Source organism: Oryctolagus cuniculus, chromosome 15 (assembly GCF_051225735.1).
Source record: "Oryctolagus cuniculus isolate XC-2025 breed Fujian yellow rabbit chromosome 15, ASM5122573v1, whole genome shotgun sequence".
Taxonomy (NCBI): Eukaryota; Metazoa; Chordata; class Mammalia; order Lagomorpha; family Leporidae; genus Oryctolagus; species Oryctolagus cuniculus.
The window spans coordinates 64,576,457-64,604,325 of record NC_142881.1 but is presented as its reverse complement, the minus strand read 5'-3'; the positions used below and the strand labels follow the sequence as shown (position 1 = coordinate 64,604,325).

The 27,869-nt window shown below is 53.2% G+C and overlaps 1 protein-coding gene and 1 long non-coding RNA gene across 51 annotated transcripts in view; one reads left to right on the top strand and one right to left on the bottom strand.

Annotated features, from left to right (window-relative positions):
* CAMK2G (calcium/calmodulin dependent protein kinase II gamma) overlaps positions 1-27,573 on the top strand; it is a 58,408-nt gene extending 30,835 nt beyond the window's left edge. For 4 of the 50 annotated variants that reach the window (XM_051823063.3, XM_051823065.3, XM_051823086.3 and 1 more), the window contains 13 exons: positions 630-713; positions 911-953; positions 3,834-3,896; positions 5,873-5,916; positions 9,200-9,244; positions 15,542-15,610; positions 16,747-16,791; positions 19,551-19,599; positions 20,759-20,872; positions 22,767-22,842; positions 23,189-23,283; positions 24,816-25,060; positions 25,565-27,573. In XM_051823063.3, the coding sequence (XP_051679023.1) occupies positions 630-713; positions 911-953; positions 3,834-3,896; positions 5,873-5,916; positions 9,200-9,244; positions 15,542-15,610; positions 16,747-16,791; positions 19,551-19,599; positions 20,759-20,872; positions 22,767-22,842; positions 23,189-23,283; positions 24,816-25,048 (960 nt within the window). In that variant the 3' untranslated portion in view covers positions 25,049-25,060; positions 25,565-27,573. 50 annotated transcript variants of the gene reach the window in all.
* On the bottom strand, positions 144-4,242 carry LOC138845380 (uncharacterized). Its single transcript, XR_011382441.2, has 2 exons — positions 3,979-4,242; positions 144-1,216 (listed from the first exon to the last, which is right to left on the bottom strand). It is a non-coding gene; the product is annotated as an uncharacterized LOC138845380 (long non-coding RNA).
* Positions 27,574-27,869: the final 296 nt, after the last annotated feature.

The window sequence follows — 27,869 nt, the reverse complement described above, 5'->3', positions numbered from 1 at the left end:
CCGCAGCGCGCCAGCCGCGGTGGCCATTGGAGGGTGAACCAACAGCAAAAGGAAGACCTTTCTCTCTCTCTCTCTCTCTCTCACTGTCCACTCTGCCTGTAAAAAAAAAAAAAAAAAAAAAAGAGTTGATGCTTCAAGGTAAAGACGGTTCACATCTTAGATCCCAGTTTAATTCAGGATGTAGTGGGGCAGCATTGGCATCTGGGAAGGAATGAACGTTCTCAATCGAGAGCAGGAGCCCTGCTGCTCTCTCACCCCTCAGAATCCGGAATGCAGCAGGTGCTTGGTGACCAGTGCCGAGGGAGTGCCCAAGCGAGGATCGCAGCACGCGGGGCACCCGCTCTGTTCTGCAGCCTCCACTTCCCAAGAAAGATTAGAGCCGTCTCTTGGCACCCTCGTCGGCCATCAGTTATCAGTGGTGTTTTCATGTTCAAGTTGTCCTCACGTAACCTTGAGTTTGGGTAGTGCTTTTGTTTTAAAAGCATTTGCACATCAGTGACCTCATTTTAGCCTCTGAGCAACTCTGGGGTGGCCGAGCCCTGCCTAGGCACGGCCATCGATGCTGGGGCCATGGTAAGGGGCAGAGGTTCTAGACTGGGGGCTCACGGGCCTGTCTGTTTGGCTTCCAGCAACGAGCCACGGTGGCTTCCATGATGCATCGCCAGGAGACCGTGGAGTGCTTGCGCAAGTTCAATGCCCGGAGGAAACTGAAGGTGAGTCTGGTTGTGGGGCCACAGTGAGATGCCGCAGCTCGTGCCTTCCACAGAAGGAAGCCCCTTCCTGGCTGCAGCTGAACTGTGAAGATTGTACCTGGTGTTGTTGGGCTCCAGCCAGGAGCTGTCTTGGCCTGAGACAAGGTTACCCTTTTCTGAGGCCCAGGTGAACTCACAGGACCCTCCTCTCTCCCCAGGGTGCCATCCTCACGACCATGCTGGTCTCCAGGAACTTCTCAGGTATGTGTTCTCAGCTGCGCACTTTAATGTGCCGAGGTGAGTGGGTCAGGAACAGGCGGCTGCCAGCCCACGCAGTGCTGGGTGTTGCGGGCAGCTCTCTGGCCAGGATGACCGAGGACTCCGTTCTGAGGGGCTGCCGCCGCCGAATCCTGTTGGTGAAACGCTGGGGAAGGGGGGTTTGCTGGGGCTCCTTGTCCCTACAGATTCTTACTGCATTTTCTGGAGACGCGGAGAACTCTGAGGGTGCGAGTCGTCCTCGGGAGCTGGGGGAAGAGGGAGATGAGGGTCAGGGAGTCTTCTCGGTCAGCACCGTTGCTTTGCCCCTGGGACGATCTCTGAACTCCACCGTGTCCACACACTGATGACTAATAGGAATTGCTCTAGATGCTTAAACCTTTTGCAGTGACTTGTGCTTAAAACATTCTCCGTGACACCAGCTGTCAAAAATGAAGAAACAGGCCAGCAAGCGGGAGGGAAAAGTTGCATGAGGAGTCTGGGGAGACCAGTGATTTGAAAATCATCCTTGATGTTTCTTTTTAAGATGCAAGACACTCCCCTCCCAAAACCCACCCCCCACCCTGTACCCCATCCCCGTGGGCCCTCAGTTGGGAGCACAGTGGCTTTTCCTGTGCAGAAAAGATTCATGTCCAGGCTTAACTGAAGACAGAGGGGTGCCTTCCCGGCTTGCTGTTTGCCCCAGGCTTCCCTCCCTCTAACCCCCCAGCATCGCTCTTGTGGTTTAAGAGCCCCACCCACCCTTCTCATCCTCCTAACAAGACTCCCTCCCTTGCTTTCCTCCTGCACTGCCGTGGACAGGGGCTTGTACCACTGCTCAGGATGGGCCGCCACTTCTAGGCAGAGGTTGACCCCGAGCTGCAGTCCCAGAGGCTCTGCTGTGCTGGCTCTGGGTAACCCAAGTGCTTGAGCTCTGAGAACACCACAGGCAGCAAGGCCTAGTGCTTCCAGAGCCTTGGTCTGAGAATTACCACAGGGCCGTGGAATGTCCGAGCTAGCCAGTGAGCCAGGGGAGCACCCCGCCTCAGGCCAATCCCCTTGCCCCTGATCTGGGCTTGTTTTTGTGCTTTGGGGACCCATGAGGGGAAGGTGGTGGTTCAGGAGTCTCCTTTCACAGTTGGAAACGGGAAGGTGTGGCTGGCCACCTCCAGCAGGTGGGCAATTGCAGCCCTATCCCAGGTTTTTTTTTTTTTTTTTTTTTTTTTTTTTTTAAGATTTATTTGCTTGAAAGAGTTACACAGAGACAGGAGGAGAAGCAGAGAGAGAGGGAGGGAGAGAGAGAGAGAGAGAGGTCTTCCATCCGCTAGTTCACTCCCCAGTTAGCCGCAACGGCTGGCTGGAGCTGTGCCAATCCAAAGCCAGGAGCTTCTTCCGGGTCTCCCACGCGGGTATAGGGGCTCAAGGACTCGGGTCATCTTCTACTGCTTTCCCAGGCCATAGAAGAGAGCTGGGTTGGAAGTGGAGCAGCCAGGACTCGAACCAGCGCCCATATGGGATGCTGGCACTGAAAGTGGCGGCTTTACCCACTATGCCACAGTGCTGGCCCCTACCCCATGGTTCTTGTCCTCGAATTCCTTGCAGCTTCTACCCACTGGGTTTAAGAGCCACCTTAGAGGATACTCAGGGCCCCTAGATGATCTTTCCCCTCTCCTCTCTCAATCATGGGAATATGAAGACAGGTGCCAATCCAGCCAATCCATGGCAGGCGCCCTGTCTCGTGACCTCGGGCCTCCACAGCTACCTCCCCCTCATTTCAGGACCTAGTGCCCTGGTTTCAGGAAACTGGGCTCTCCCTTAGGAAAAAGCACTTTAATTCATCCCTAAACAGCTTCCTGCCTTTGTTACCTGGACCTTGTCTGGCCTTTGAGCCCACTTTACTCTGGGCCAGAAGAGACCTCCCTCCGCCCAGACGCTTCCACGTGTTCTGGGGCGGCCTCTTCTGCCCGGTCTCCAGGCCAGGTGGGGACAGGCAGTCTCCGGAAGCTTCTGCTGAAAGAGGTGTCTGTAGATGTAACCAAGAAGGAAAAGCACCCGTGTGTTCCTTGAGATGACCCCAAACAGGAGGTGCGGTGCAGTCCTGGATGCTGGTAGCTCAGCTAGTGATGCAGTCGGGGCCTCTAGAATGTGTTCCTTCAGCAGCCTCTGGTTTCTATCTGGGGACTTGTTTTTTGGGCATCCTCACCTCTAGCACCCTGTGAAATACAGGCTGGGAAAAGTGTCTTTATTGGCCCCATCCCTTAAGAGGGAAGGGACCTGTGTCTCTGAAGAGGGTGGGGTAGATGCAGCTGGGTCCACCTGCATTCTTAGCTGCACAAAGGCCTCGGACCCTTCCTGGGCCCCCAGAGCCAATCCCTCTGCTGTCCCGAGGGCCATGAGGGGGAGGGGCTGCTGAGTGCTCCAGGCTCTCTGCTACGGCGCTCAGGTAGGTCCTAGGGAGGGAAGGTCTCGCGGGGAGGCCCAGTGTCCACACAGCCTTCCGCTGCTCGGTTACCTCAGCAAGGGCACCAGCCTCTTAGCAAACCAGGCTTTTCCCTGCGGCACCTCACCGGGAAATGGTCATGAGACGCACCGAAGCCACGTCCACCAAGTGCAGCGTGGCTTTACCCACGCCCTATCCCCGCCCCAGCCCTGTCCTCTCAGGCCCCCAGACTGCTGCAGGGCTGGTTGCACCTGCATCATCAGCCGCCCTCCCCACCCCCGCCCGGCGCCTCCGCTCCCCCGGCTCGGCTGGCTTGGCCACGCCGCCTGGGCCCTGCTGTGCGTGGGCAGCCAGCGGGTTCCGCGCCTCGCGCTGGGGCATGCTGGCTGCTGACGCCCCCGTGGCTTTGCGGCAGCGCTGTGCACTGAGAGATTGTATCCCCTCAGTTGGCAGGCAGAGCTCCGCCCCCGCCTCGCCTGCCGCGAGCGCCGCCGGCCTGGCCGGGCAAGGTACGTGGCATGAGTCCTCCCCGACCGCCTGCCTCGGCTCCCTGCCACCCCACCGGAGGGCCAGCATGCCAGGCCCACTCACCAGGGAGACGAGTCCCATGCTTGCGGGCTGAGATGGGCATGCCAGAAGGACCACCTAACTTGGCATCTGCGAGCGCATTGGTGTTACGGAGCCCCCTAACCAGCCGTGCATGCTGGGCGCTTGCCAGCTCTCAGGAGGCAGAAGCCTGGGGACGTGGAGCTGGGCAGGCGAGCCTCTCCTCCCGCCGGCTCGAGGACCTGACCTCCCTGGGAGGACTGTAGCTGACAGCAGCCCTGGGCTGGGCCCCAAGCTGCCCAGGGCGGGGACTAGACTTCTGCAGCGCGGCTTAAGACCCCGACAGAGGAAGCCACGCCTCTCAAAATTTCCAAGTCTGGCATTTGCAGGCCTCCAGCTCTGACCTTCTCTGGCGTGCAGAAGCCTCAGAGTCCCTGGGTTTGGATCCTAGCCCTGCCACACCCTGAGCAAGTTATGGCAGCTCTCCCATGGAGATAAAACAAACAAAAAAAACACCCCATGGAGATTAAAAAAAAAAAAAAAAAAAAAAACCAACAACCAAAAAAACCCATGGCGATGCTTAAGATCATTATACGTGGAAGGCTCTCTCAACCCTGCCTGCACAGGACAATCAGTTATCTGGGCATGTGTTTAAAAAAGAAAGAAAAAATCTGTTGCTGGGACCCCACCCCAGACAAAGCAAATCAGAATTCCTTAGGGGATGGGATAGGCGTTGTTAAGCACTCTTAAACTCCCCCAAGTGATTCTAATGGGCAACCAGGATTGAGAACTGGTTGGTGTGTGAGAAGCACCTAATCAGTAGGTGCTCAGGCATAATAATAAATCCACTTTAAAAATAACTTTAAAATCCAGTGTAACTGGAGATGTTTCGGAGCCAGAACCCTGTGATGGAAGGACCCCTGTTCTCACTGGCGAGAGTTGGGACATAGCTTGGGTAGGAATGGCCACCTGTGGGACAGAAGAGAGGCTCACTGGTGACAACCTGAGTGACTGCCATGTGCCAGGCACTCTGCTAATGGCTTGTCAGGTGTGATCCCCTTGGATCCCCACTTCTATCCTGTGACCTAGCCCTATTTTGTCCAATATTATAAAGAAATTGTGGCTCAGAGAGGTTAAGTCACTCACTCAGGGTCACACAACTGGCAGATGGAGCAAACCCAAGGTAGTCCAGGTGGATCAGACAGTTTGGCTGAGCCCATCTTCCTCTGCCTTCCAGACTGTACCACCGGCTGTCTGCTGCCTTCCTGTAACCTTTATGGCCAGCAAGAGTCACCAGCCTTGAGTTTCACCCCCATGCCTGGCTAGAATGTATTTGATGGATTATTCTGCCCAGCCCTTCCTGCTCATGGAGGCAAAGTGGGGACTCTGGGGAAAGGGTGGCAGCTAGGACCCAGGAAACCTGGTGAGGACCTGCCCAGTGAAGGCTTCAACCCCCTGGCAAAACCCTCCTGTAGGTGGTCCTGGTTTCTGTCTGTGTCTGTCTGTCCGTCCTCACGTCTGGTCGCCTTCGTGAACTGTGACACTGTTCCTTGAAACACTCAGGAGATGTCTTGCATCCTTCCAGAGATCCTCCAAGGCATCTAGGGATGGAGCCCTCCCCCTTTCACCCAAGCAGGTGGAAGCTGTCGGAGGCACGGCTCCCACTGCCCCAGGCAGCTCCAGTACTGAGCGCGGTTTCTCCTAAGCACAGTGTGTCTGGCTCCGCCGAGGCCTCTTGCGTGGCGGAGGAGATGCCGGGCGTGCCGCTCCGACTGCCCTTCTTGCTGAGGGACTACTTGGAAGGACCCTGCTTCACGGGTTTCAGAGAGCCCTGGCCCCCTCGTCAGACACAGCAGTCGCCTGTGGATCCAGCTGCCGGACTTGAGGCTGGGGAGAGGGTGCAGTGCAGGAGACATGATTTTCCTCTTTGTTTTCACAGCTGCCAAAAGCCTATTGAACAAGAAGTCGGATGGTGGTGTCAAGGTAGGTGTTTCTCAGCCCTCTGGTCAAGACTGCCCACTCCCAGCCACCACTCTGGGGAATTCTTGGCACCTTCATCCCCTCTTCCTGGGAACATTCCTATCCTGGCTCTTCTGCTTTAAACCAGAAGCCTTGGTGGTCAGAACAGCAGGTTCCACTGGCCTGAGCGGGAGGAGGGGAGAGGTGCTTCTGAGCCCGGCATGATAGGAATGGCTCTGGGAGAGTGCTCCAAGTTACAGCCCGCCAGAGCCCAGTCTGAGTGTGGCTTCCACACACCGCGGCCTCTCCACGGCTTGACTCTGGCTTTTTTGTGCTCATTTGATGAATGTTTTTCTTTTTTCTTTTTAAATTAATGAAATGAAAGCAAAGTGTGCCCTGGTGATTCAGGCAGGGTGCAGGACTCAGAACCTGAAACCACTATTCTGTTGGTCTCTAAGGAAAACAGAACCCAGCTCAGATACCACTGAGTGAAAGAGTCTTAAGCCTTCTCAAGGCATGGGCTCTTCAGAAAAAGGTCAAGGGCATGACATATCCTAACCTTTTCTATGACTCTGGGGAAAGAAAATGGACCAAGGGCCTGCAGGGACCACTAGGCGGAAGCCATGCTCCAGTGGCTGCTTGTTGGTTAGAAGGGAGGTAGCTGGGGGAAGCCCCAGGGCCAAGGCATGCTGTGGGTGCTTTGGAGACAGAAGGGTCTTGGGGCTGGGGCACAGAATAGGAATTCATGCTCTCCTAAAGCCTATGAACTCCCACAGTAGAGAATTGCAAACCGTGAAATTATCCAAACCTTCAAACCTCCAATAAAAGTTTTGATTGGGTCTTTTCTTGGGATCTTGCGTGCACACAGCTGAGATATACACACATGCCCATCCCCTACCCCTTCCTCTTTCCCTCATTCTCTGCATGCCTGCTTCTGTGTCCCTCTGTCCCAAGGAGGGAGCCTGGGCTCTGTGCACACCTGCTGACCTGGAGCTGGTGGGGCCGGGCAGCACCCCCATCAGCCCCCTTCCATTCTGGGCGTGAGCTAGATGGGTGGGGCCAAGTTAGAAAAAAGAGATGTGTTTAGTTGGATATTTCTGCCTGAGTGGAAGAAGCAAAAATCAGTCAATGTTTACAGAGTTTTTCATCAGTACCTGTCACAGGTCTGACATTGTACTCAGTTCTGCGAAGTACACAAAGGATACAGAAGAACACAGCTGGAGTTACCTAAGCATTGGACCATACCTGGGGTGATTCAGTCTAAGAAGTGTATGGGGGAAAACTTGTTGATAAAGCTTCAGGGGCATAGGAAGATGAGAACCAAGTCAGGGATTGCCTGTAGGGTATAGGATTGGAGATGCAGGCAGACACTCCTTTGTTTTTATGGTGTACACCTACATGTTTTCTTTGTAAACAAAATATTACTTCTCTAACTTAGAAGCAACACCACATGTTTCTATGGATTCTCATACCTACTGATGTTTTCTGCACAAGTAGAACACAGGGTGGATGTGTGGTAGGTGTCAGAAATGTGGCTGGATCAGCCTGGTTGGGTGGAATTGGAGGTTCAGGAAGCATAGAGGCCACTGAGCAGGGAAGCTGTGGTAAGAGCAGTGGTAGGAAAGATTTGAGGGAGGGCATAAGGGTGAAGAGAACGAGACATGGAGCTGTGAGTTGGGGTCTGTCATAATCCAGGGGTAGGTGAAGGAGAAAAGGTGATTAGAAATAGAGAGGGGTAATTTATTCAGAAAACATCACCAGGGGTGAGCGCTTGGCAGAGCAGTTAAGACAACATGCAGGACACCTGCATCCCGTATCAGGATTTAAGCTGTGGCTCTGCTTCTGATTCTAGCTTGTTGCTAATGCATGCCCTGAGAGGCAGCAGGTGATGGCTTAAGTAAGTGGGTCTCTGTCACTCACCTGGGAGACCTGGATTGAGTTGCAGGCTCCCAGCTTCTGCCTGGCCCAGCCCCACTTGTTGCAAGTATTTGGGGAATGAACCAACGCTTTCTCTGTCTCCATTTCTCTCTTTATCTCTATCTCTCCCTCTTTCTCTTTCTCTCCCTCTTTCTCTTTCTTTCAAATGAATGAAATAAATATGTAAAATTCCCTAGCAGGAGAAATGTCCATTTATGCTGGAAGAAAGTAACTGAGGAGTGATGGAGTACTTGAGTAGAGATGTCTACTAGCCCTGACAAACATCTTGTGTAGCCCAGGGAAGTGGCCAGCAGTACTGGCTGTGTCGATTTGGGACTCACATGAGTGGATCACATGGGTGCACTTCTCAGTTTATGAGCTGCCTGCTGTCCCCTGTGAGCTGGGAGACCAGTGGCATTACCACCTTTCAAGGTGTTCACAGTGGGGGAGTTCTGCGGAGTGCAGTCTGCTAAAGTCCTGGTGTAGGTGTACACAAGGCAGGTGCTAGGGGAGCAGAGAGAGGAACACTGAAACCAGAAGAGGAAATCTTCACGACAGAGATGGCCTGGCCCCTGAATTGGAAGAAGGACTGTTGGGTTTTGCCTGGTCAAGAAGAGGAGGGCACAGGAAGGGCGTTCCAGGAGGGAATCAGCACACATGAGGATACACAGGTTTGAAACAGCGGGGATTCTGGGAACTGCAGTAGCTTCTGCAGGCTGGAGAAGAGGCTTAGCATTGCTCATGGCCTGAAATAAAGCAGTAACTGCTGAGGTTGAAGGGAGAGAGTAGATAGAGGAGCTTTTAGGGACTAGATTTCTGGCAGAACTTTCTAGATGCTAGTCCCAAAGATGAACGTCAGGGCCAATCATGCACCTAAGGGGCTAGTTTAAGATATACAGATTCCAGGATCCAGCTTGGAATTCAGATTCTGTAGGCCTTTGGTAGGAAGCTGAATCTTGGGATTTTAATATTTTCCTTCCCTCACATGAATCCAGACCACTTAAAGGTTTAAGAGTCTGATAGAGGCCACATTTCAAAGATACCTGTCAATAAGGGGCTAAAAGAAGAGGGCTCAGTGAAGGAAATGGAGAAAGAGAGGGGTGCATCAAAGTGAGATCCTACAAGGAAGGCCTGGCAGGCAGACCGTAAGATAAACTGCTCTAAGTGAGAACGTGTTTGGGGAGCCTAGCCTTCTGTTTGGTATGTGTCTGACCCTGATATGCGCTCAGTGAGTTTTATGCTAATTTTGTAATTTTGAAAAGCATTTTTCAATATCGTGGTGGGACCAGAGACCAAAATGCAGGTGTTTTCAAGGGGATTGAAGGGCAGGTGTTGGGCATAGCTTGTCCACATCCCAAGTCTGAGTCCTGGCTCCACTCCTTGATTCCAGCTTCCTGCTAATGCGCAGCCTGGGAGGCAGCAGATGATGGCTCAAGTAAGTACTTGGGTCTCTGCCACCCACATGGGAGACCTGGAATGCTGTTTCTGGCTCCTGACTTCAGACGGACCCAGCCATGGCTGTTGAGGGCATTTGGGGAGTAAACCAATAGATGGGAGAAGTCTCTCGTCTGACTCAATCTCTCTTCTTTTCAAATAAATCAAATTTTAAAAATGAAATGAAAAGCAAATGACCAACCAAAAGTGAAAGGCCGGCCACAGATGGGCTGGGAAACGTTCACATGAGGTGTGCTGGGAGGGGTTAGTAGTACTTTTATTCAAAGAGTTTCTCTAACAAATAAGAATTCCCCCTAAGGCCCAGCGCTGCGGCTCACTAGGCTAATCCTCCGCCTTGCAGCACCGGCACACCGGATTCTAGTCCCAGTCAGGGCGCCGGATTCTGTCCCGGTTGCCCCTCTTCCAGGCCAGCTCTCTGCTGTGGCCCGGGAGTGCAGTGGAGGATGGCCCAAGTGTTTGGGCCCTGCACCCCATGGGAGACCAGGATAAGTACCTGGCTCCTGCCTTCGGATCAGCGCAGTGTGCCGGCTGCAGCGCGCCGGCCACGGCGGCCATTGGAGGGTGAACCAACGGCAAAGGAAGACCTTTCTCTCTGTCTCTCTCTCTCACTGTCCACTCTGCCTGTCAAAAAAAAAAAAAAAAAAAAAAGAAAAAAGAAAGAAAGAAAAAAAGAAAAAGATGCAGAAAGATGATCAACGAAGATGAGCTGACCATCTAAAAAAAAGTAGAACTGGATAACCAATGTGGCAAAGCTACACTAGTATAGCCTCACTAGCGTCAGAGAAATGCAAGTTGAAGCAACATTCCGTGGTTTGGCTCTGAAGTGAGTGATGGCAGTGAAAACCAGAATAGTCCTTTGTGAAACAGCCTGTGGATCCACAGTCATAGAAATGTCCCTGCCTTTATTATCCTGGGACCCCACTTTTGTGAATTTCTCCCCACTGTTTTTGTAAAGAAATAATTGAAAATAGAGAAATGCTGCAAGCAGAAAGATAGTCAACCTGGCATTATTTACAACCGTAAAAAGATTCCAGACAATCTCAAAAGCCAAAGAGGGAATGACTAATTATGGGAATTGATTTAATAGACCATTAGAGTTACTAATCTTCAAAGACAATGTCGTGACAGCAGTGCTTTGTATTGCATGGGAAAAGTGGGATATCAAAGAGTACACATACTGTCACCTAAGCTGTGTTTAAAAAAAACGTAGATACTTATTCAGTATGTAATAGGTGGGTAGAAAAAGAACCAGAAAAAAAAGCACTGAAATTTTAATAACTTCACTTGGTGATGGGAATTTAGGAACCTTTTGGTTTCTTTTAATATGCTTTCCTGTTTTCCTATATTTGTTCATGTAAACCAGGTATTACTGTTATAATCACAGTAAAAATCAAAAAACTGTTTGTTTTTAAAATAAGGCATAAATTGGCGGGCCTCGTGGCTCACTTGGTTAATCCTCCGCCTGTGGCGCCAGCACCCCAGGTTCTAGTCCCGGTTGCTCCTCTTCCAGTCCAGCTCTCTGCTATGACCTGGGAGGGCAGTGGAGGATGGCCCAAGTGCTTGGCTCCCTGTACCCCATGGGAGACTGGGAGGAAGTACCTGGCTCCTAGCTTCAGATCGGCACAGCGCCGGCCATAGCCGCCATTAGGGGAGTGAACCAACAGAAGGAAGACCCTTCTCTCTCTCTCTTTCACTGTCTATAACTCTGTCTGTCACTCTCACTGTCTAACTCTGCCTGGCAAAAAAAAAAAAAAAAAAAAAGGCATAAATCTGTATAATTATAATTTTAATTGCATAAGAAGGGAGACCTGAGGAGTGATAGAAGTCTGGTTTTTCTCCCTCTTTGTTTTCCAATTGTTTGTAATGTGGCTGCGGGCCTTTTTATGGTAACAGTGGACAGATGCAATTCCCTGAAAAGGCTGATCCCAGAAGGAGGAGGACAAAGCAAGATGTGGGGGTTTGGACCCTTCTGGGCTCTTGCAGGTCAAGGTGATGATCAGTGTTAGGTGGGAAGCATCCTGAATTCCTTTACCCCCATCTCCCTCAGCTCCGCCTTCCCCAATGCCTTACTGCTTCGGTGAACACAGGGAGGTTCCTTTCTCACTGTTCTGTGAGATACGCGAGGTACTAGCATTGGTTTGAGCAACGTGTCTGTCTGCGCTCCTCAGTCTGCTGACTCCGTTCTGCTTAGGCTCCTTTGAAGGCAGACACAGTGACCTGGGGTCTGTGCAGAAGTGGGTCACTTGTGAGGACAACCTGTGCGCTCTGGACTGGTCATCCAGTCTCTAAAGAAACAAGGGGTGGGGGTCGGGGAGGAAGGTAATCGTACCTCCTTAAGTTCTGTTTGGGTTTGGGTATTTGTTTGTTGAAATTAAGTATAGAAAAGAGATTCAAACCCTTCCCAGGTCACAATTTTAAATACATGTATAATTCAGAAGGAAAAGTGAGAGAGCCTCGTGTGGCTCTTCAACCTCACGCGGCATTTGAACGACGCTGCTGTGTGCTGGCTGAGAAAAGTGCTCGGCTGAAAACGTGGAGAGAGAAACGGACAGTGTTCAGTAGCGTGCGAAACAGCCGCCTGTGGAGAAGGGTGATGGTGGGTTCTCACGTAGGGCGGTTCAGGAGAGAGAGTCAGCTCAGGAGACTCGGAATGCTGTCCGCCATGAGGCTGAACCCAGCCCCGTGTGTTCTGCTCTAAGGCAGGGTGCAGGTACCGCTGACCTGCCACAGCCTTCGGCAGCAAGCTTCTGCAAATCAAGACCAAGCTGGAGGGTGAGTGCCCAGGCAAGTTAGAAACCTGCATTCTGCTTTAGCCTGGGGAAGAACCAGAGTCAGCAAATCCAGTTCAACTCAGCAAGCATTTGCTGGCTGAATGCTAGCCATGAGCATTTCATGTTTGCGACGTGGGCCCTCCTCAGAGCTTTACACACACTCTAGCTGGGTAAAGGGCTGGGGGATGGATGGGAGTGTCAGGCAGCTCCTTCCTGTTGAGGGACCGTTTTGGAAGGCAAATCTCATCTTAGCATTTCAGCATATTCGAAAGCTAAAGAGGCCTCATTATATTTAGGTTTTTATATCTCTTTAGACCAAATTCTCAATTGTGGACTCTTGTAAGTATTTGTAGCCCATTCCTTTTAATTATAATATTTTCTCCCAAATTTCTTAAGTAAAATGCCAGCCCCTTGAGGGCGGAAACAATTGATCGCGTGTTGTAGAGCCATCAGTCGGTGTTGGATGTTGTTACATGAATGTGCAGTGTCAGACAGCAGACTCGCTCATTCCAAGTGAGCCAGCTGGGAAATTTACAATTCCCCCTCACCTTTCAGACGTCTTTAGAGATGTATTTCCCGTGTTCCATGTGGTCTTTGTGTTGATGCTCTTGTTTCGCATCTGAACATGAAGTCTGAGCATCTGATTGAGCTAAGGGAGTCAGTGGTTTTCAGCCTTGCTCAGGGCCTACATTTCTGCACCTTTGTGATGACTGTCCCTTTAACACCCAGTATATCTGTTTTTCCTTTGCCCACTCTTTGCTAAATGCAAAAAAAAACATGTGACTCCTTTAAACAAGCATGCTAGTACCGATGAAGGAGGGGCGGCCAGCATCTAACTGCTACATGATTTTCAGAAGCTCTTCACCTTTATCTGAAAAAACAGTTTAAGGGTACAGCAAAATCTAGGTTCAGAAATCCACCGTTTCTGAAGCAGAGGACAGCCTGTAGTAACTTTTGCTATTTACCTGGTAGCCACTCACCCAGATTTCAAACAGACCCAGTGAGGAGAGAAAATACACGACTGTTGAGACAACTAGACATATGAACCCAAGTCTAAGTTTGAAGCAAAATGTTGCCTTTACAGACTGGGGCTTTCATCTCCTTAAGAACCCTTCTCAGGGCAAGGCTGAGGCATCTCAGAGTAAACTAATCCGTGTCTGTGAACCTGAAAGCAAAGGAGTTCTTGCCCTCCGGGGTCTGGAGAGGGGTGAGCCTGCCCGTCCGTCTGTATAACACACGTGCTGTTTTACCTCCTCTGGTGCTAGACTCCTCGTCTCCTTTCTTCTACTCTTTTCTCTCCCTAATGCAGAGCCCACGCTGGTGCACTAACCTGCAGTGTCTCTGTGCTTCTCTTCTTACCTCCTCTTTCCCCTTTTCTTTCCCTCTTGCTGTGGTGTGTCCAGAAAAGGAAGTCGAGTTCCAGCGTGCACCTAATGGTGAGCCTTGCCTGCCCACCCATCGCCCACTCCATGCTGCCTGCGCCCGTCTGCCAGCCACGCAAACCCATTCTGCCATGTGCGTGTGCTTCACTCATCCTCACTGCATGTCTGTGCTGTGTGGGCAGGTGTGGCCTGTCCTGCCAGGCGGGGGGCCATTGCCCAAGGTCACCCAGTGGCCTAAGGAGTGGGCATTGCAAAGCGTGGTATGGCAGCCCTGCTGTGGAGGTTGGTTGGCCCCCAGCAGCACAGGGCAGTAAGCGAAGCTGGTAGGGACTTGGGGCCAGCGGCACACACAGGGAGAGACCCCACCCTCTGTGTTGCTCAGGAAGAGAGGCCCTGAGCATCTGGCAGGTGCTCCTTGAGACTGGCAGTCAGTGGGCAGCGGGGTGGGGTGGGCTGAGGAGCTAGTTATAGGCTCTGTGTCTTGCTTTCCTGAGTTTTCCCCTGTGCGAGTCCCACACAATGTTTTCCTCCTGCCCACCCGGCCCTCAGGGGGAACAGCTGAAAGATCAGTGAGTGCAGCCTTTTTCTCACGGGACAGGGGAACACAGCCATCTGTATTGTTGTGAAACCATCCATTAGCAGCAGAGGTGGGGCCCCTGGGGCAACATCCCAGCCCTCTGCAGACAAGGAAGGTTTTACAGGCTCCCTGGGATCCCTGCCCTCAGCAAAGGTTTGGTCCCAGTGGGACTGTGCTGGCAGAGAAGCCTGGAGGAGCCAGCTGTGAACAGGAGGTCAGCGGCCGGCAGCGGCTGGGCCAGGAAGGGGGTGCACTTCCCTGATGGGAACAGAAGAGAGCAGCGCTGATGGTTTTGTAGCCACATCCTGTCTACTGGGACCTCTCTTCTCAGGCCTGCAGAGTTCGGTGGAGGCTTGTAACACTTGCTGCCTGGCTTGAGTTTCCATGCCCAGCCTTGACTTGTGGGATGGCTCAGCCATTGCCAGCAAGTTGGGGGTGGCTTCAGTCTGATATAAGAGGCTTCCAGGTAAACTACAGGACAGTCTGGATGCTGTCCGTGTGTGTCCTAGGAGAGAAGGCATACGCTGTGGCTGTCAGCATGTCCTCCTTTGCACTCTGTGCACAGATGGTGCCCGTTTATTGTTGAAGGACTTGCAGGTACCAGGCTGCTCCTCAGTGGCTGCTGACTCCACTGGTATTCCCAGTGAGACCAAGGGCACAGGTTAGGGAGTCGTAAGAGGCAGACAGCATCAATACGGCCCCATTCCCTGGAGGTTGGCCTCTTCCCTTCCTCGCCATCTTCTCCCCACCTCCCCCTTACTGTGACACTCCATGGAACATTCTGCAAGGCAAGGAGATATCCCTGGTGGTTGGGTTGCTGTTGGGAGGTTTGGCCCCTGGGCAGCCTGCCCTTTCTAGGGGCTGGGTTTGGAATGGCAGCCATAGTCTCTGCTGAGACTCACCCGCCTCTCCTTGGAGCTCCGCCCTCTTCTAACTGATCAAGTCCAATATTTCCCAGGCAGAAAGGTGAACAACAGAACCCTGTCTCTGTTCCCTGGAATCCATGGATGCATTTTGTATCCAAAGTAGAAATTTCACCTCGTTCCTCTCTGCACAATCTCCTAGGCCTGGCCTTCTTTCTTTTTTCCTTCCTCGTCTTTGCAGCTCATTCTTCAAGCTGGTGTTTTAAAGCGAAGGAAATGCAGGTGCTGGGTTGAAGGGCATCGGGAGGCTGCCCTCAGATAGGGGACCAGAGTTTCTGAATTGTGTTCTGCTTTCTTATAAACCACTGTCCATTCCCATTGTAAAGTGGGAAGATCTGATTTCTTTGGGTCAAGTACGGTTGTGCAGTGACACGACACCTGGCATAAGCAGAGACTTCAGAGGGAAGCTCGAAGACAAGTCTTTGGACGGTTCTCTGGGCCCCTCCTAACGTTCCCGTCCTCTGACCATCTCTGCAGCCATCGCTCCCATGTGCACAGAGTTACAGAGGCCACCTCAGGCCTGGCTCCTCTGGGCCAGGCCAGGGGGCAAGGGAGGTCTGGGAGTCAAACCGGCGTGGCTTTGGTGACTCCAGAGGAACTAAACCATCTGTTTTCTTGTCTCAGCCACAGAGCAACAACAAAAACAGTCTCGTAAGCCCAGCCCAAGAGCCCGCGCCCTTGCAGACGGCCATGGTACCTCCTGACTACAGCTTCTCCGCCTCTGCCCCTGGCTGCCTCCTGCTCCTTCCCTCTTCCTCTTCTTGCTCTCCCTCCCAGGCCTCCTGGGGCTTTTGCCGCTCTCCATCCCCGTAGAGCAGGCTGCGTTGTGTGCACCCCCAGGGTCCCTGCCCTCCATTGTCCCGCTTGGCCACTCTCCATCCTGCATGGCAGAACTGCTGCTCCTGCTCCTTTCGCTGCTGGGGGAAGAGTGATCAGGGCTCTCAGTTAAACCTCCCAGCCCCAGGCTGGGACCCCCAGGGGCTCTGTGGTGGGGGCCGGGAAGGTGAGTTGCTTAGAAAAGGAGAGGTCTCACGGATCTCTTGAAGGGCCCTTGGAAAGCCTAACTTAGCCTCTGCTTTGCAAAGCCAAGAACAGGAAGGAGGACTGGGGTCCCCCACCTCTGGATGGTGCTGAGGACTTTGAGCTCCTGGCAGAGCCCCAGGCTGCCTGTATTCTCTTTGGGCTCTTCCAAGGGAGCGCCTTCTGCTTGAGGTGCGAACTAGAATGTTAGGAGGGGGTGGCTGGGAGAGAAGGAGGAGCCATAATACCTGCTCCTTCTACTTCTTGCAGATGCCAGTGCTTCTGGACACAGTGTTGGAGGGCTGGGAACTCTGGGGAGGGCAGAAGGCGGGAGAAGAGGCCAGCTCCCTGAGCTCAGCTTGCAGAGGCAGTGTCCTGGATCTTTCTTGGAGGCCTTACCATTCTGTGTCCATGCCTCCCATGCAGCCCTTGATGAATCCTGTTGGCAGGGCCTGGCCTGTGCCTTCAGCCCCACAGCTTCTCCAGTGTATCTGCCCCATAGGACCCCCATGTGGGAAAAACCCTGGGAGCCAGCAGGAATCAGGGACGAAGGCTCCTGTCGTCACGGCTTCCCAGGCACCGCTTCCACTTCAGTGCCAGGCCTCTCCATACCAGCTGGTGCTGTCGCCACATTCCGGGGCTTCCCAGCTGCCTGGGATCCCAGTTAAGCCAGGATATTCTGGCTGGTGGGCAGGCCTCAGTGGTTATCACAGGATCTGTGGAGGTGCCGGGGTAGGGGTGGAGTCCCTCAGGGAAGAGCTGAAAGTCTGTCCCCAAGTTAGGAGGGTAATTGTCATCTTCTCTCACAGGAGCCACAAACTACCGTGGTGCACAACGCTACAGATGGGATCAAGGTAAGTGGCTCTGGGACCTGTCTCCTGCTTTCCTGGTTGACAGCAGACAGCTGGGCTGGATCACAGGGGTAGGTGGTATGCGCCTGTTAGTGCTGCGTTCCAGGGAAGGACTTACTGATCTGAGCCCAGGCTCTGCAGGCAGGCAGACCTGGTTTGCATCCTAGCCCTGAGCCTCTAGGCTAGTCACATAACCACTTGGCACCTCAGTTTTCCTATCTGAAAATCGGGGATAATAATAGAAACTTCAGCCGGCGCCGTGGCTCAATAGGCTAATCCTCCACCTTGCGGCGCCGGCACACCGGGTTCTAGTCCCGGTTGGGGCGCCGGATTCTGTCCCGGTTGCCCCTCTTCCAGGCCAGCTCTCTGCTATGGCCAGGGAGTGCAGTGGAGGATGGCCCAGGTGCTTGGGCCCTGCACCCCATGGGAGACCAGGAAAAGCACCTGGCTCCTGGCTCCTGCCAGGATCAGCGCGGTGCGCCGGCTGCAGCGGCGGCCATTGGAGGGTGAACCAGCGGCAAAGGAAGACCTTTCTCTCTCTGTCTCTCTCTCTCACTGTCCACTCTGCCTGTCAAAAAAAAAAAAAAAAAAAAAAAAAAAAAAAAAAAATAATAGAAACTTCCTCCACAAATTGTGAAGTTTAAATGAGAGTCTGTCTTAGCATAAAAAAAAAAAAAAAGAAGAAGAAGAAGCAAGAGGATATCAGACCTGGAGCATCAGCCATTGCTCACACCTTTGTGTCTTCCGTATTTTCACAAACATTAGTAGATGTCCATTGAGCCACACACCCTGCATGGCCCTGGCTGCAGAGGTGACAACTTTCCTGCCCACAATGGGGCAGGGCAACACTGCAGGGAAGGCAGCCAACGAACCAGTCATCAGATCACATCAAGATCCAGTCGTGACAAGTCTCTGAAGGAAAGGGCACAAAGTAAGGAGAGCTGAACAGCCCTTAATGAAGTGATCAGGAAGGGCTTTTCTCAGGAGGTGATGTTTGATCTAAAGACTAAACAGTCTCACTGTCCACTCTGCCTGTCAAAAAAAAAAAGACTGAACAGGCAGGAAGGAGGCAGCCAGGTGGGTTCTAGGGCAGAGTGCCCTAGGCAGAGGGAACTGCAAGTGCAGAGGTGTGGCATGTATGAGTGTAGGGACTGGAAGAGGCCAAGCAGGCCTGAGTGTGGCAAGCAAGAGGCAGAGTAGCAGGAAGGGCCTGCTCCCTAGGACCTCACTGAACTTGCTTTTTTTTTTTTCCTGGCACCAAAGAGAGGCTATTGGTGGCTCTTAGCCAGGAAGTAATATAAGCTAGTTTACACCTTGAGAGATCACTCTGTGTTATGGACAAGAAAGGAAATGTAGAAGTAGGGAGACCCTTGGGCTGGCGCCGTGGCTCACTTGGCTAATCCTCCGCCTGCGGCGCTGGCATCCCATATGGGCACTGGGTTCTAGACCCAGTTGCTCCTCTTCCAGTCCAGCTCTCTGCTGTGGCCTGGGAAGGTAGTGGAGGATGGCCCAAGTGCTTGTGCCTTGCATCCGCATGGGAGACCAGGAGGAAGCACCTGGCTCCTGGCTTTGGATCGGTGCAGCACGCTGGCCATAGCGGCCATTTGGGGAGTGAACCAATGGAAGGAAGACCTGTCTCTCTGTCTCTCTCTCACTTTAAAAAAAAAAAAAAAAAAAGTAGGGAGACACAAGAGCTGTTGTAATTCAGGCGTGAGATGTCGGTAGCTTGGACTCACATAACTGTACATCTGAAGAAGAGGTGAGAGACAGGATTTATTTTGTTGGGTTTATTTAGTCAGATTATTTAGACAGATTTGCTTTTTTTTGTATATAGGTTTATTTATTTCAGCTGGCGCCGCAGCTTACTAGGCTGATCTTCCGCCTGCAGCGCCGGCATCCCGGGTTCTAATCCCCGTCGGGGCACCGGATTCTGTCCCGGTTGCTCCTCTTCCAGTCCAGCTCTCTGCTGTGGCCTGGGAAGACAGTGGAGGATGGCCCAAGTGCTTGGGCCCTGCACCCGCATAGGAGACCAGGAAGAGGCACCTGCCTCCTATCTTTGGATCAGCGCAGCATACTGGCCATAGCGGCCATTTGGGGGGGTGAACCAACGGAAGGAAGACCTGTCTCTCTGTCTCTCTCACTGTCTAACTCTGCCTGTCAAAAAAAAAAAATTAAAAAAAAAAGATTTATTTATTTTACTTGAAAGGTGGTTGGAGTTACGGAAAGGGAGAGGTGGAGAGAGAGATCTTTCATCTGCTGGTTCACTCCTCAAATGGCCACAATGGCTGGAGCTGCCAGGAGCTAGGAGCTTCTTCCAGGTCTCCCATGTGGGTGCAGGGGCCCAAGCACTTGGGCCATCTTCAACTGCTTTCCCAGGCCACAGCAGAGAGCTGGACTGGAAGAGGAGCAGCTGGGACTTGAACTGGTGCCCATATGGGATTCTGGTACCATAGGCCGAGGCTTAGCCCACTACGCCACAGCGCCAGCCCCAGGTTTGCTTTTTAGGTTGGGTGATTGAGACATGGGAAAAGAGAACAGGAAGAGTCAAGGATGACAGCAGGTTTTAGTCTAAGTAACTGAGTAGATGGTGCCATTGGGAGGGGGACCTGGGGACCCAGGGTTTTCTGAGACAGATTGCAAAGGTAGAGGTCAAACCTTCTATGATTCCTACTCAGACCTCTTGTAGGAGCATTTGTTGTACTTGGCTCCTCCAAGCTCCCAAGGGCCTGAGCATATAGAAATATGTTCTTTTTGGCCCACAGGGCTCCACAGAGAGCTGCAACACCACTACAGAAGATGAGGACCTCAAAGGTAGGTGCTGACCCTGGGAGGGGAAGGGACTCCCCCGGGACCCAGGTGCCTTGGCTCTGACGAGGCACCTGCCTTGTCTGCCCCCAAAACTGGGATTGGAGGCTCCTTACAGCCAAGGAGAGGGAGTGGCACGAAAGTTCTTTTCCTTGGGTGTTGCTGGGCTGGACAAGAGGCTTCTCAAATTGTTTGATCCCAAAGATAGAACAGCAAATCTGGAGTTTTTACAGGAGCCAGGGCCCAGAGAACTGTCGCTGTTGCTGACAGTGGTGCAGCATGCCAGGACGGGGCGTCTCAAGTCCCTGAAGAAGCAGCCCACAAGCGTCACAGGCCTAAGCAGGGTGACTAGCTGTTTTGGTTTTCCCAGAATTGAGGCAGTCCCCAGGATGTAGACCTTTTGGCTCTGAAACAAGGACCGTCCCGGGCACACTGGGATGAGCTGGTTGCTCTATTCCTGAGATCTGGGCGTGAATGATGGGGCCATCATATCTGTGAGGGCACACTTGGCCGTGTCCTGTAAGGGCCATGAGACTAAGCCTGGAGCTGACCAGAGTGCCAGGGGGTATGTGGGCTTGGCACGCCCTGTTCCACTCTTTGGTTTCACCGCATGGAATTACTCCCTTTGCCTTCAGTAAGTGACCTGTGGCCAGGATAACAAAAGATGAGAAAGGTGTAGGTCAGAGTTGAGAGAGCATACCTGCGGGCACTGAGGGGCATCCAACATTCAAAAGAAATAAAAAGCTTAAATCTGGAAGGCAAGGAAGATCATATCTGCAGGGCTGCTGGGATGAAGGTCAGATGAGTTCAGTTCCAGTGATGGTGGCAGAGTAGGAGGCACCTTTATTCTGGGCTCTTGACCTCGGGGCCTGACCCCCTCAGATGTCTTCCCCGGGAGCAGGGGTCCTTGTCCCAGCTGTTTCAAGGCTCCTCCAGAAACCTGGAGCCCAGGTCTGTGTGCCTTCCTGGTGCTGTCAGCTGGGAGGCCTCTCTGGCAGAGGCGGCAGCACGGGATGTGGTCCAGCGTCCACAGCAGCCCGAGGCGTCACCTTGCCCCGGCTCTGCAGTGCCACGGGCTTGGGTTCTGTCCGGCTTGCTCGCTCACCTGCCTTGTTCTGTTTGTTTTGGCTGCACTGCCTTGCCCTGCCCTGCCCTGGCTGGCTAGCTGCCCCGCTCCGCACTGGGAATGGCAGCTCGGTGCCTGAAGGAAGGAGCTCCCGGGACAGAACAGCCCCTTCTGCAGGCATGCAGCCCCAGCCTTCTCTCTGCTCCTCAGCCAGTAAGTGTGAGGGAGGCACATTCTGGCTTCCGTCTCCCTGGCTTGTCCTGAAGCCTCCCCGGGGATCCCTCCCAGAGCTGTCAACCCAGCCCAGCTGCCCCTCTTAGTAAGCTTCGGGAGCGTGGCCTCTGCCGGGTGGGGGAGTGACTGGAGGTGCTGATGGTCCCAGGCAGGGGCCCTGAGTCTGGGGTACCTAGAGATGCTGGAACGGGGTGCAGGAATGTGGCGTGGAGGGAGGGAGGAGAAGGCAATGGGCCTTGCGGTGAGTGGGCCTTGCCTCAGCCCCAGCCAGGACAAGGGCAGTAGGGTGAGGCCTGAGGGGCTGGGAGTAGAGGCACTGGTGAAATGTGGCAGCTAGGGGCCCTGTGAGGGTGTGGTCTTCCCAGAGGCTCAGCACGATGTCCTGCTGAAAGCCTGAGGCTTGGGTAAGGCAGGTCTTTGGTAAAAATCCCAACTACACACCTTCCAAAGTGTGTAAAGACCAAAGCTGCAGTTTCCCTAGCTGTGATGTGGCAATAAAGTGGCCGCTACCTCATAGCGTTGTCATGAATGACAAGGGAGATGGGAAAAGTTGGTGACCTGCTTCCTCGCCAGGTTAGCAGCGGCTCCATCTGTGATAGAGGAAGGCTTGTTCTCCTTTTCCTCCCACCGCTTCTCACTGTAGAGTCTCTACACACAGGCCTCTGCCCCCACGGCGCCCCACTCAGGTCCTGCGGATGGGTGTGGTGGGGCGGAGAGCGGCTGTGTGTTGTGTGCGGGACCTGCTTGCCCCTTTAGAAAGGGATCGAGCGCATGGGTGTTTTCCCTGATCTGCTGCTTGCTCACCTGGAGCTGCCGCCACCTGGTGGTGCTGATGGCTGTGGGGCGCCCTCCTGGCTGCACCTTTGGTCGTGCGAGCCCACCTCAGCTGTGCCCATGGCTGTGCTGGCCGTGGCAGTGCTTTAGTCAGGCTTGCGTTTGTCTTGCAGCCTCTTGCTCCTGTGAGGAAGGGCTTGTGGCCTGGGTCATCTGGGGCTCGGGGTCAGCCTGGCATCTCCACCTGCTAATAGTGGCACTCCCTGGAGGAGAGCTACCCGCGAGAACAGGACATCACCCGCTGTCCTCTGACTCGAGGCGTGCTGGGTAGGGAGCTCTGAAGACACACACTGTGCCTTCCCGTCAGTCTGAGCTTTGTCTTGGTTTTCTCGAGGGAGAGAGCTGGTTAATGAGAGTCACAGCTTTTCCAAGGCTTGGTCCGGGTAAATGGAGCCATCTCTCTGGTGAGAGGCTGCCATTGGTTTTCGCAGTGCCAAGATCCTTTATCCCAGAAAGGCCCCGAGGAGGAGATGAGCAGGGCGAGGAGAGTGAGCACCCACCCTAGGGTTCTGGTAGTCCTGATGGAGCCCTAGCCCCTAGCTGGATTCTGCTTCTGCAGCTGCTTGTTGCCCAAGCCTAGGTTCTGGACCACTGAGTGAGGGCTGAGAATGGGGCTGGTGACAGATCTGCCTGAGAAGTAAGTGGTGGCGGGGCTCGGGAAAGGGATGGCAGGCATATGAGGCAGGGCTTCTCCAGTGGCTGAACCGGCTGGGGACGGGGACCTGGGCAGGGCTCTCCTGACGTTCCAGGCTCCTCAGCTGCTACAGACAAGGGTGCTTTCTGCAGTGCGGTTGTTGACGATGGGAAGGTGAAGGTCCCAGAACTGTGACTAACGGAGGGGCTCGTTGGCTCTGCAGACACGGGGAGGGGCATGGAGACAAAGACAGGCTTACTCTTCCTGCAGAGGGCCTTGAAGACAGAGAAGGGAGATGTCTTTGTGAAGGCGATCACAGGGGACTCCCTGAAGGACTGGGGAGGGCTTTCTGCCCCATGGAGGTTGCATAGCAGGTAAACCGGTGGCTTTGTTTCCTCCCCACAGTGCGAAAACAGGAGATCATTAAGATCACAGAACAGCTGATTGAAGCCATCAACAATGGGGACTTTGAGGCCTACACGTGAGTAGGGACCCATTTCCTTAGTCCTAAGCCATCTCCCAAGGCCTTTCTTGCTTCCAAAAAGCAGCCAGGACACTGGAAAAAGGAAGAGCTGGGCCTTTGGGCACAGTGTCTGAGCTAAACCCAGAGAGCCCTTCCGGGTACATTCTGTGTGACTGAGCCTGCCCGTGGTATCCTGGGGGTGGGCTGAAAGGACGGTGCGGGGTGGCTCAGCAGGCAGCCCTGGAAGATCTTGGGCGGATCATCAGGCTTAGCCAACAGCTAGCCTGCTGCCGGAGGACAGACAGGAAGCCATGGAACTCCCATGGGAGCCTGACAGACTGCCCGTTTCTGTTTTCCCCTGCAGGAAGATTTGTGATCCGGGCCTCACTTCCTTTGAGCCGGAGGCCCTTGGTAACCTCGTGGAGGGGATGGATTTCCATAAGTTTTACTTTGAGAATCGTGAGTGGGTTCGTGCTGCCGATATACTCCTGCCTGCCCCTTCACCCTCTGCCTCTGTCGCTCGCCCACCTTTTCACCCCACTTGCTCACTCTTCCCGTACTTGACCTTTCTGCTGTACCTCTTTCTGCCTGCCTCCTTGTGCCCTAAACTGGCACCCTGGAAGGCCCTGCTCCAAAGTGCCCATTCATTTCTGCAGCTGCCTCAGAGAGTCCCAGTAGGCACACTCAGGGTCACTGTATTTCTTGAAGCCTCACCTCTTTCTGACACAGACTGAAAACCTCTGAGATTAGGTTGAGATGTTCTTAGCAGGTAAAGAAGCTGTGTGTCTGCAGGGTTCGCAGTAGAGGAACTAAAACCAGAATAAGAATGTGTAAGCAAGTAATAGGGCACTGGTGGTACTGGTGAGATCCATAGTTGTGGCTTGGGTCCTCATGAGTATCAGAGAGCAGGCGGTCTGGATGGGGGGTGGGTGTACATCTGGAAAGTTGATGGTAGTTCTGGGGAATACGGAACTGAATCATTGCCCCCTCCCATTTTTCCCCTCCACTCTCTGAGACCCTCCCCCTCATTTTTTATTATTTTATTTTATTTTAAATCAGCATATTGATGGGGTACAGTGAGACAGTCCAATACATGTCCACAGTGTATGATGCCTCCCCTTCACCGTTTTTCTCTTCCCCACTTTATCCTAGCCCTTCCCATCCTGCCTTGAGTTATATTTTCTCTTGGTTTTTTCTACTGACTCCTACTCACTCTGCATCTCAGCGCCACATGTAAACCCTCAGCCGTCTGAGTTATTCTGTTAGCTAGAAGCCATTCTGCAGTTTCTGTTAGTTCTAAGAAAGGTCTCATGTAGCCCTTAATATCTGAATTGAACTAAAAATGTGAATCTCAGTAAAAGCAACGTGGTTTGCCAGCATGTGCTGATAACGGCAATCCACCTTCTTCGGCCTTTCCCCTAGACGATCCTGGGCACTCCAGGGGATTTCCTAAGTTTGGTGCTTTGGTGATTTTATTTAAACTCCGATGCCTTTAAAAAAAAAATCACAAATCAGTTTTAATGCTTTAAGGTCCTGATTTTGCTCTGCAGCCCTAGTTCAGGACAAGCCAACCCTTATGAAACCTAAACATCAGCCCAACACAGAAGCAAGGCCAGAGGCTTCCGTTATGGTCACATGGTCCTGAGTTCCTATGCGTGATCTGGGCACATTACTTAATCTTCTTGAGCTTTATCCTTATAATGAAGTGATTAATATAAACCAGGGTTATGCATGTAAATTCCCAGCACAATGCCTGATGAAAGTAGTAGCTGCTGTTGTCATGGGTACCCACCTTTCTCTTCCCTTCGGATCACTGTAGCTGATGTAACAGAGTATCCTGGCCTCTGGGGGGTGTCCGGGGACCCTTGCAAACTGGAAATGGTTGCTGGAGATGGGGTGAGACTTGGAAGTGCAGGCTGGGAGCCACATGCAGGCGCCCAGGTCTGACACCCTCCTACCTACCACCCCCTGCCCTGCCCTGCCCCCTGCAGTCCTGTCCAAGAACAGCAAGCCCATCCATACCACCATCCTAAACCCACATGTCCACGTGATCGGAGAGGACGCAGCTTGCATCGCCTACATCCGCCTCACCCAGTACATCGACGGGCAGGGTCGGCCCCGCACCAGCCAGTCGGAGGAGACCCGGGTCTGGCACCGCCGGGATGGCAAGTGGCTCAATGTCCACTACCACTGCTCAGGGGCCCCTGCCGCACCGCTGCAGTGAGCTCAGCAACAGGTGCATCTGGTGGGGGCTGATGGGGAAGGGGCTGGGATAGATGGGGTCAGAGGGAGAAGAGAATGCTGGGCAGTGGCAGTGGGAGAGGAGGTGTGGACTACCCCAGAGGAGTGGCAAAGGCAGGACAGTATGGTTGTGATAAGCTGTGCTCTACAATCGCACAGACTTGGGTCTGGCTCCGTGACTCCAAATCGGGTGACCCCGGACAAAGTTCCTTCTCCCTAAGCCCTCAGTTTCCGAGGCTGTAAAAAAAGTGGGAAGGAGGGATGGCTAACTCAGTGAATTGTTGTAGGGGTTCAATGACATGCAGTAAGTCAAGCACTCAGTAAGTGCTCCGCAAACTTGAAGCAGTGTTCTGTTTAAACATTAGCTTCTCCCCCTAGCCCCCGCCCCCCACACTTCTCAGGCAGGCTGGGCCACATGTGTGGTGGGTTTAAATCCCTGGAACTCGGCCGCATGCTCACCGTCCTCTGTCCTGTTACCGCGTTCTGTCCTGTTTGACAGGGGCATTAGGAGATTCCAGCCGGAGGTCGAACCTTCGCAGCCAGTGGCTCTGGAGGGCCGGAGTGACAGCGGCAGTCCTGTTCGTTTGAGGTTTAAAACAATTAAATTACAAAGCGGCAGCAGCCAATGCACGCCCCTGCATGCAGCCCTCCCGCCCGCCCTTCGTGTCTGTCTCTGCTGTACCGAGGTGTTTTTTTACATTTAAGGAAAAAAAAAAAGAAAAAAAAGATTGTTTAAAAAAAAGAGAGAAATGGAATCCGTACATGATGCGTTTTAAAACCACCGACAGCCCTTGGGCTGGCAAGAAGGCAGGAGTTTGTGTGACGCCCATCCTGGCACGAGCAGCGGGCTCACCCACCAGCCCTGAAGAGGTGTGCTCGGCCTCTGGCCCCACGGACTCAGGGGACCAGGCAAGAACTCTGACAGAGCTTTGGGGGCCATGCGGCCCCTGAGGTGGCCTGCTCTTCCCAGGCCTCAGCGTGTACGGCTTCAGAACTTGTACAGGTGCCTGGAAGGAGGCTGATGAGAACATCATGGACAGGAGACCGACTCGGGAGAGAATGAAGAGCTCCCAGCCTGCTGTGGGGCAGCTGAGAAGCAGTGACCTCAGGAGTGAGGGCCCAGACGTTGCTGTACTGTTCCACGTAGTGTAGAGGGGAAGAGAATTGGTGCTGCAGAAGCGTGTTCGCTACGGAGCTGAAGAGAGACCTCGTGTTAGTCTGACATGCACTCGCTCACTCATCCATTTCTGTAGGCTGCACAGTGCACGCGGCCCTGATCTTGAAGCCTGATCCCTGCAGCTGGGACAGGGGAGGGGCAGCTGCTCAGCTTCCTGTTTGTTTTCTTACAACTTAGCAAGGAGAGAGCCAGAGCCAGGCCCTGGCCCAGCTTGCTGTGCCGGCTTCGGCGGTTGTGTTTCCGTGCCGATCTGGGCCATCTTGGTCTTGCCGTTTCGTGGTGGTGGTCCCCATGCTGACCCTCATCTGGGCCTGAGCCCTCTGCCAAGTGCCCCTGTGGGATGGGAGGAGTGAGGCAGCGGGGTAAGAGATGGTGGTTGTTTCTATGCATTCATGCTGCCCTCAGGGCTGCCTCCCTTCTTAACTCTCCCCTTGCTGCACGTCCATCTCTTTTCCTGTCTTTGAGATTGACCTGACTGCTCTGACAAGAAGAGGTGTCCTCGTTAAAGAGGCCTCTTATTGACCAACTAAAGTATAGACTTGCTGCTGGACAATCTGCATGGGCATCACCTCCCTTACCTGCATGTACCCCAAAGAGGTGTCCAGAGCCGAGGCTCCTCCCTTCATTGTCCTTCTCTGTGCTCAAGGAGCTCCATTGCAGGAGGGAGAGAGTCACACCCTAGCAGACAGCAGAGAAGATGATGGAGGAGCAATTGGTCATGGCCTTGGTCCCACCCCACCCCCCCCCAAAAAAAAAAACAGCTGTGCAGATTTATCTGCACTTTGAGGGGAAAGGTGGGTGGACCCCCGTTTCCTGGACTACCTTCTGGAGGCACAAGAGCTGGAGAAGAGACAAAACTACAGTTTTGCTTTGGAGCCAGCTGACAAGCAGGCGAACTCGCAGGTGCTGGTGCTTGGATTCAGCCAGGCCCCACCGAGCACCTCATGCATGCCCCAGCCCTTCCCTGCCCTGCAGCCTGCAGTGCCAGCACGCAAATACCTTCACCACAGGGTTTGATTTTGCTGGCTTGAAGACAAACGGTCTTAGAGTTCATTGAGACCCATAGCTTCATATGGCTGCTCCAGCCCCACTTAGCATTCTTACTCCTCTTCTGGGGCTAATGTCGGCATCTATAGACAGTAGACAAAATTTAAACAAAATCACCTTTTAAACAGGAAATGGAAGGCATTTGATGCAGAATTTTTGCATGATGACATAGAAATAATTTAAAATTAGTTAGTGTTTGTTCTGAATGTTGGTAGACCCTTCATAGCTTTGTTACAATGAAACCTTGAACTGAAGATATTTAATAAAATAACCTTTAAACAGTCCATTGTGTTATTGCTTTTGGAGGCTTACAGCAAGAGGCTCAGATTTTAGCAGACTGCGTTGGAGGTTTCAGATAAAAGAAGTACCTTCTCCCACTCTGTTTGAGCCCTTTATAGAATACAACTTTCTCGCATAAGCTCATTAGCCATCAACCCCAGGTACCCCAGCGGCTGCGGAGGATTTCTGGAGGGGGCGGGAGGATGTGGGTCCTAAGTGGTAGGCGAAGGTCTCGCTCAGCCCCCGTCACGGTTACGCCCCGCCGCCACCCACCCCTGCCTTTCCGTGGGCCGACCCGGCT